The 8933-nt window shown below is 42.6% G+C and overlaps 1 protein-coding gene across 1 annotated transcript; it reads right to left on the reverse strand.

The window, feature by feature from the left end:
* Nucleotides 1-266: 266 nt before the first annotated feature.
* On the reverse strand, nt 267-8029 carry LOC310691392 (vomeronasal type-2 receptor 26-like; the record flags this gene model as incomplete). The annotated part of the gene is made up of 4 exons (XM_083471168.1): nt 7175-8029; nt 4063-4290; nt 1973-2099; nt 267-1168 (listed from the first exon to the last, which is right to left on the reverse strand). The coding sequence occupies exons 1-4, from the start codon at nt 8009-8011 to the stop codon at nt 267-269; spliced, it is 2094 nt and encodes a 697-aa protein (XP_083327294.1). The 5' UTR covers nt 8012-8029.
* Between the last annotated feature and the right edge of the window lie 904 nt (nt 8030-8933).

Genomic DNA, 8933 nt, shown 5'->3' on the forward strand with positions numbered 1-8933 from the left:
ACAGATAAAGATTTCCTAGCATATATTTTGACAAGAATTGCTTTGAGTCTTCTTCTCAGCACATGCTACAAGAGAGTAATGTATGTGTAAAAGTATGGTTGTTTTCCTCAAAGCAAATAAGTCAATTTTACAAATGAATTTTCAACTATGGGAATTTGGACTCTAGAAAAAATTATAAAAGGCAGCAGCTGAACTTATATTTCCAAATATTCTACTGTTCACAGAGAAAAGCACGAAAGACAGCAAAGGGCAGGTTTATTAATTCTTTAATTTTTCTTCCTTATTAGCTGTTCTCTATTGTTCAGCTCAGGCCTCAGAATAATTATATAACATTTGGGGGAAAAGATGCAACCCAGCAACCCACCACCGGAGGCTAAGATGGAGAAGATCTCCACAGCTACCATGTATTTTCCCTTGGTGCTCAGGTAGGAGGGAATAAAGGACAGCCAAACACTGCAGAAGACCAACATGCTGAAAGTGATAAACTTGGCTTCGTTGAAACTGTCCGGTAACTTCCTGGCGAGGAAAGCCACAGCAAAGCTTACAGTGGCCAGGCAGCTCATGTAGATGAGGACACAGTAAAACATTGTTACAGACCCTTCATTACATTCTAGTATAATTTCTTCTGTCATTGAGTACATGTCCACATCTGGGTATGGGGGAGAGGTTGCCAGCCACACAGTGCATATGCCTGCTTGAACAATGGAGCAGGAAAGGAGAATGGAGTGGCCTAGTCCTTTCCCCACCCATTTCCTCATCCTGGATTCTGGTTTTGTAGCCATGAAGGCCAAAACCACTGTGAAGGTTTTTGCCAGGACACAAGAAACAGCAGTTGAGAAGATGATGCCAAAAGCTGTTTGTCGGAGGAGGCATGTCACCTTCTCAGGTCTGCCAATGAAGAGCAAAGCACAAAGGAAGCAGAGCAGGAGAGAGATGAGGAGAGTGTAGGTGAGGTTTCGGTTGTTTGCAATGACAATGGGTGTGTTGTGGTGTTTCATAAATATACCTAGTACCAGAGCTGTGATCAAGGAAAGGAAAAAAGAGAAAGAGGCCAAACTGATGCCCAAAGGTTCTTCATAAGACAAGAAGCTTATATCCTTGGGTAGACATGCATTCCGGTTCTTGCTTGGATAGTCTTTGTCTGGGCATTTATCACAGTCATTCATATCTGGAAAAAATAAGGATATGGTCCTTAACTCTAACGCCATCTTGCTGAAATGCTTACTTTCTGTCTGAGAAAAAAAGAGCTCAGCTCAAAATAAAACATGTCCAGTACTCTGTTTTGTGGTTCAGAGTGATGTCGTCCTATGATCAACACAGGCAAGGCCATTCCTCCTCATGATATTTGAATGTATTGTCACACTAGCTTGAGTACAGCTTATGTAAGTCGGAAGGAGTGGCAAGGACCAGTCTGGATACGATTTGAACCACATACCACCTAGCTACTCTCAATGCAATTTTATTCTCATTTGATTAACATATTCCAACTCTCTCTCTAAATTTTGACCCTGTATACCCGCATCATTCAGCCTGTATGCTGAGATTAAGCTCTGATTGCCTTTTTTCAGTTCTCCCATTGCAAGATGTGAGGTTACAGGGAACCGGGCACAGGGCCTCCTTTGTAGTGGCGCCCACCCTAAGAATGTCTGACCATCAGATGTCAAGGATATAAACAACAATCTGATTTTTAGAAGACAGCTGACAGCAGCCCCATATAGGGAAGCCCTTAATGTTTGACGTTTTACTGTGGTTGATGTTTTAATTTGTTGGAAGCTGTCCAGCATTGTTGGGGCAACCCAGTCACATAGACTGAATATAAATTATTCTTACTACTGCTACTACCACCAATATCTGAAGGACAATGAGGCAGGGACACACATACAATAACTTCTATCTTCTTTTGAAACTTAACCTCAGCCATCCTGACACTTTTCAATCAAATGGACCCATTTGATCAAATTCTTTCCCTTACCATCCTGGTTTGCAATCTTCCCCTCTGGACATGGGATGCAATCATAGCAGCAAGGGGGCTGTCCCTCCTTCACTTTCTTGCTGGATCCTGGAAGACATCTCTCAGTACAGACAGAAAGAGGCTGAGTCTAATGCATAAATGGAAGAGCAGAAGAATCATTGAGAGAATAATGAGTTCAGAATGTTTCAGGTTCTAAGGATCCTCTCTATGTTTCTAAACTGAGACAGAATGCCTCTACCAAGAGCAATTACTACTTTTCTTTTTAGTAGTAGTAATGTTTGACGTGATGTAATATCTCCTCTATTGTTCTGGGTTGTGGAGGCACATTTTGAAGTTACTCTAGTGTCCCTGTTAATCTTGTTATAACCGTTACTTCTTAGTATGTTGTCCACTAGGTAGACATCTCTAGAATTGATTTGGTGTTGATGGCTACACCTATTCTTGGACCCATCAGATGCTGTCTGGGGAAGAGTTCCTTATAGTTCCAAATAAGGGGTTTTTGAGGAATGTGTTCTTTATGAGTTCTCATACAAAAATAAAATAAAAATTATGGACAAATACATGAATTGGAATGATGCTATCCAAGAGATTTAGCACTGAGCATGTTAAGGGGAAAATATACTTTACAATACATATTTTGAGATACCTCTCTTTTTTCAGACTGATGCATCCATTCCCTATGCTCTTCACACCTTTGCTCTCAGCCCCCTCCTTCACTTTCTGTATCTCCACCACTTTTCCTGCTTCCACCTCTTCCACTGGCTCCCTTAGCAGACTAGTGGTATCCTGAACCTGCTGCTGCTGTTGTCTGTTTTCACTTTTTTCCTCCTTTTCCCAATCACTTCATTTCTCCACTTTTCTCACAAGAAAGGCAAAATCATGGGGCTTATCAATTCATACATAGTCTTTCACTCAGTTCAAAACCAGTATTTAATATTTATAAGGAAAATCCAATTTCTTTGGTTTATTTTGCAATAGCCTTCTTTATATACTTAGGATTCTGGTTGCAGTCTTTCAGAGGGGAAGAAAAAGAACCCATTTAATTAGTCCAACTGACCTCCTGTGTGCACTGTTTGATGTAAGAATGTTTCAAGGTCAACATGACCATGCAAAAATCCACTGGATAGCTAATTGGTCTTTCAGATGTACACCCTCTAGTGCAGGGAAAGTGTATGCCAAGGCCGTGATTGGCTGAAAGAAAACATGCCCTCCTGTGTCTAGGCCTTTTCATAGAAAAACTGGTATTTGACTTGGGCCTACTGATCCACATTCAGATGAAGATAGTGTGATGTAAAAATCACATTTGTGTGGATGAAGCTTGTGGTGGGGGTCTGTGAAGGGTTGGGATTAGGGTGAGACAACCTAGCTTTCGCTATTTTCGTTTCAATCAGATTCCCCAAGGTAAGTTTACACTGTTAGTCTTGCTTAACTGTATTTTATAGTAAAAGGGTTCTTCTGTTTTGTAACCTCCTTAATGAAATATTTGCCTTTATTCCTTGTTTCGGCAGAGGGCTGCCTTCAGATGTCTTCTAAAAGTTGTGTAGGTCTTTTATCTCCTTGACATCTGGAGGGAGGGTGTTCCACAAGGAACACTGTTCTAGGGATATACATGGTGAATTGGCTTGTTTATTTATAAAGCGCTTTATCCAAACCTTTAAGCCTGGGATTCCCATGGCAACCTCATACAGCTCATTGGTGCACGCCCAGGCCCTCTCCTCTACCATTTTCAATTACTTTTGTTAATGAAATGAATTTTGCATTTTAAACTGAAGATGGAGCCAAAGTGACTGTAGAGTGGCATCTAGTGGCACCTTAACTTTTCTCCAGAATGTTTCTGGATCCCACATGGGGCCTATAGAGAAGATAGAGGGAGCAGACAAGCTAGAGACATAAGGTACATAGAAGCAATGGAGGGCTTACCTGCCCCTCCCCAATATTTTATTCAAGTTGTTGACCCTGCTTTGGCCATCCACTAATCAGTAACTTGCAGTTCAAAAGACAGTGATTAGAAAGGCAGGGGGATAAATATTGCTTGAGCACACCTATATTGAATCTCTTCTGAATTACAGCAGATAAGAATGTGGACCTACCTGATTAAACCATCTATGCCATATTATGGCGTCTTCATCAAGGGTTAATTTTTGGTCTGGAGGAGCTTGTGGATCTATCCTCCCAACTCTCACTCTGTGCAAACTTTGGTTGGGGAATATGATCCAGTTGACAATATCCAAGCTAGATGCTGCCTCTCCATTCTGGTTGATGAAGATCACATCTCCTGCAGTATTGTTAAATGAGATACTTCTCAGAAAGTGATGGAGCTGGATTGAAAACAGAAAAGACAGGTATTTAGAAAAGACTACAGTCTAATACAGGGCCGAGCAACCTTTTTTCCTGTGTGCAGAGCACTCAGTGAATGGTGGGTGGTGATTTAGGCAACTGTGAGTGGAGTCAGGTCCAAGCATGGAGAGAGCCAACCCATTTTCTTTCACAAGTATGCCAGTCTCCTTTTCTTACCCAAATTATTGATAGTCTCTCTCTCCCTGTCTACCTCCGCTTCCACTGTTTAATGTTATGGAATGGGGAATTGGACCAAAATATTAAATTCCATGTTCATTTTCTTGAGGTTAACTGATGATGTCATAACTTCACAATATACCGTGATTTTTTAAAAACGGTGACAGAAGTTTTCAGTCCTGCCAACTTTTGCTATTTTAAACAATGTATTGGAAAACTTTGACGCTACCTAAGCCTTGTAATGCTGGATTCAGCTGATACTACTGCCGTTAATGCATGACTGACTAGGCTAAAGGCCCACAGACATTACCCCCCAGTCACCTCAGAACAAGTTGTAGGAAAATATGAGAAGTGTGAAGGAATCATGCTTATTCTCTGATACGAGGAATAAACATCTTCACTTTTTGTGGCTTCATGTTGGGCATATCTTAAGGACAAACCTTTCATCCCAAGTTCATTTTTTTTGTATTGAGAATATGTGACTTGTATGATCAAGTTGGCTGTGGCTTTGTGCTTCTTCACCTGGTCTTTAGGATTGCTTTATTTTGTATTACCTTTAAAACTTAGAAGAAATATCCACAGGAATTGCTCTGTTATAGTTTGAAACTATAACAGAGGGCAACAACTTTCCTCCTCCTGCTTTCCTCAGACCCATTTTAATTAAGGAACCTAAATAATATTACATGTTTCAGTAGGAAAGGACAAATTTTACCAAGGAAATTCAGGGTATACAGTGGTACCTCAGGTTAAGTACTTAATTCATTCTGGAGCAAACAAACTACACTATGAAGCCACAATTTCTTCTTGGCTTACTAACTGTGGTTTGTTTGAGCACACCAAACCAAAATCACTGGCTTGGATTCATCACAAAGTCAGGGACCATGGTTTGTTTACTCATCCTAACAGAGGAGTGAGGCTGGAGCAATCTCCACATTCATTATAAACTTTATAATGACGTGCAAACTGGACATTCAGGTTACAGACTCTGCTAACCCAGAAATAGTACCTCAGGTTAAGAACTTTGCTTCAGGATGAGAACAGAAATCTTGCGGTGGCAGTGGTGCAGCAGCAGTGGGAGGCCCCATTAGGTAAAGTGGTACCTCAGAATAAGAACAGTTTCAGGTTATGAACAGACCTCCAGAACAAATTAAGTTCTTAACCCAGGTACCACTGTACTGGCTTTTGCAAAGTAGCTGTAGAAATGTACCAAACGTTTTCTGGCACATTATGAGTTGAAACAAGTGTTATCAAACAAAATATTTGTAAATATGATGCAAATGATTTCTGAGAGATGTGATTTATTTGTCAATATGCCTAAAGGGACCCCTGACCATTAGGTCCAGTCATGACCGACTCGGGGGTTGCGGTGCTCATCTCACTTTATTGGCTGAGGGAACCGGCGTACAGCTTCCGGGTCATGTGGCCAGCATGACTAAGCCACTTCTGGCGAACCAGAGCAGTGCACGGAAGCACCGTTTACCGTATTTTTCACTCCATTGGACGCACCGGACCATAGGACGCACCGGACCATAGGAGGGGGAGAACAGGAAAAAAAAAATTCTTGTTCTCCCCCTCTAAAACAAGGTGCGTTCAAGGTACATTCACCAGAGCTTGTGGGGCTGGCGGTGGGGGGAAGCGCTGCTTTCCCCCACCGCCAGCCTCAAAGATCCCTGAAGCCTTTGGAGCGCAGTGCCCCGCTGCCCTGCAGAGGTTTGCGCGCAGCCATCCCCAAGCTAGAACAGCGAGTCAGAGCCCTCCGTCTCGCTGTTCTGGCTTGGGAACAGCCTTGCTAGCTTCTGCATATCAATGCCTTCTTCTCTGTCAGCAGAATTATAGATTCATTTCTGGACTCTGCCCAAATGTTTGAACTCTGAGAGGAAAGACTAAGGTGACAGCATTTTGTGAACCCATACATATTCAACAGAGTGGGGTGGGGTGGGTGCCCAGTGCCATATACTATTTCCAAAATAAAACCGTAATCCTCAAAAGGATGTGCCAGACTGAAGACTGTTGGGAGAACCCTCCAGGCTATCAGCAGCCCCCCACGCCCATTTCTCTGAGCGTCCTCCGGTGAGCATTGCTCTGGAAAAGGCACCCCCTTCCTCTCCATGGCGCTCCAGCGACATAAACCAGCTTGGTTTATGCACACTAATCTTCTGGCTTAACACAGCAAGAAGAATGAAGCATCATAGTTATAAACTACTATTTGCTTACACTATATTACATGGACATGGACTCTCTCTCATCCAGGCAAACGTGAAAGTACATCACATAATACATACAGCTTTATCCAGTTCTCACGCTTCCTCACAAAAGACTGTGTGATTTGCACTAATCACAAAATACAGCCTCGGAGGAGTGAAATTGCTGGAAGTGTGAGAAAGAAGGCAACCTGCAGAAGAATTGCAGGAAGGGTCAGAAGCCCAAGAGCTCTGGGGCAGGAGGGACCAGTGGCAAGGATCGTACCAAGCCTAGCTCTACCCAGACACATGCTTTGATCACACCAAGAACTCCCCAACTATCCAGAATGAAGCATCTTCGCCCTAGTGAATCATGAAGGTAAGACGTAGGAGGGGGGGATGATAGGTCAACTGTGATGTCATGCACTCCTCCTCCCCCAGTGTTGGGCACAATTCCGATTATGAGGAAGCAACAGAGCTCTCACTGTTGAGGATGTACAACCTTTACCTGCCAAAACTGTGGATTCAGTTTCTTCCCTCTCCCTCCATACACCATTCCTCTGTGTCTGAGTGTGGATCTGGACATGGCATGTAAAGCATGGGCCATGGCATAAACAGCACAGTGGATGCTGTAACTGTGGCCTGTCATGCTCATTTCAAAAAATGATCCAGGAAGGTTCTCCAGCTTCTCTTCTCCAGTGCAAATATTCCCCTCCACTTTGTCTGTAGTGATATCTGGAAATACACATCCAAAGGCCTGTTGCCAGAAGTCCCTGATAAAACCGTCCCCATCTGTGCTGGAAGGGTTTCTGTGCACAACATACTGATGAAACCCTGGTGGGTTTCTGAAGTGAATTTCAAAGGATATAGCACCATTGAATACTCCTGAATCCCAATTCCGTTGAAAGACAAATGATGCGAACTCAATCTGGGAAGTTATTATCCATACTTTACTTTTTATATTGCATGTCATGTCATCATGTTCTGATAGGTATGGAAGCCATCTAAAATTTGCCATGGAATAAGACTCTCCAGAGGTCACCACTACGTTAGCTTTGCTGCTAAATATTTTGTCTTGTATATTGGCCGCCCGTTCTAGCAAGCCATACATTTCAGATATAAAACTGAAATCGGGGATTCTTTCTATGAATGCAAAGCAGACACCACTGTTGGTAAACATGGGGGAAATAGTTTGCACAAATCTTTCTCCATTCTCATTGTCTGTTGCAATGACTCCAATCCACGTCCACCTGAAATGCAGAAGCAAAGAGAGAATTCCCCCATGCTGAAGGGCTTCTGAGGCTGCCATCTGGTAGAAGGGAAGCCCTGGGCTTTTATCATTCATCACTGGAGCAGAGCCATAAATGAGCTAAAAAGTAAATGGAAGAATAGAAGAGACAAAGTAGAGTTCTTTCACAGTATTCATAATCATTATGTGGAGAACCCTGTTAGTCAAATATGGCCTTTGCCAACGTTTTCGGGTTTCTGTGGCTCTCTCTCACATTACAAAAGACAAACATGCAGATGGGCTGAAAACTGGGATTATCTCCCATTTGTGGTTTTCAAACCTTTGATTTGATGACTGGAGAGGGGCACTGTGTTTGGTTTGTTTTATTTTATTTATAAATCTTGTTAACACTTTGATGACTAAAGCAGGGCATTGTTATTGTGTCTATTTTACTGTTTAGGGAAGCTTTTAATGTTTGACGGATGATTGTATTTTAATATTTGTTGGAAGCTGCCTAGAGTGGTTGGAGAAAACCCAGCCAGATGGGTGGGGTATAAATAAATTATTTTTTATTATTATTAAAAAACAAAACAAAGATGTTTTTTATGTCATTGCAAAATTTGGCAGGGTCTTGTACAATGGATAAAACTGAATGGGGGAACATACCATGCCCCAAACTGCAGATTTCCTGGACATTATCTGGCTTTGTCAGAATTGCAACTTGGGTTAGATGCACATTTCTTCTCTGGAGCTTCGTCTTTCTTCTTCATGATGCACATGCCCCATCACACAGCAAAACTGTGCTGATTCTTCTCAGACTTTATTTATGAACATTTATTTCAGGGACGCGGGTGGCGCTGTGGGTAAAAGCCTCAGCGCCTAGGACTTGCCAATCGAAAGGTCGGCGGTTCGAATCCCCGTGGTGGGGTGCGCTCCCGTCGTTCGGTCCCAGCGCCTGCCAACCTAGCAGTTTGAAAGCACACCCGGGTGCAAGTAGATAAATAGGGACCGCTTACTAGCGGGAAGGTAAACGGCGTTC

This window comes from Podarcis liolepis, assembly GCF_965112155.1.
Source record: "Podarcis liolepis genome assembly, chromosome: 13".
In the NCBI taxonomy this organism is placed as follows: Eukaryota; Metazoa; Chordata; class Lepidosauria; order Squamata; family Lacertidae; genus Podarcis; species Podarcis liolepis.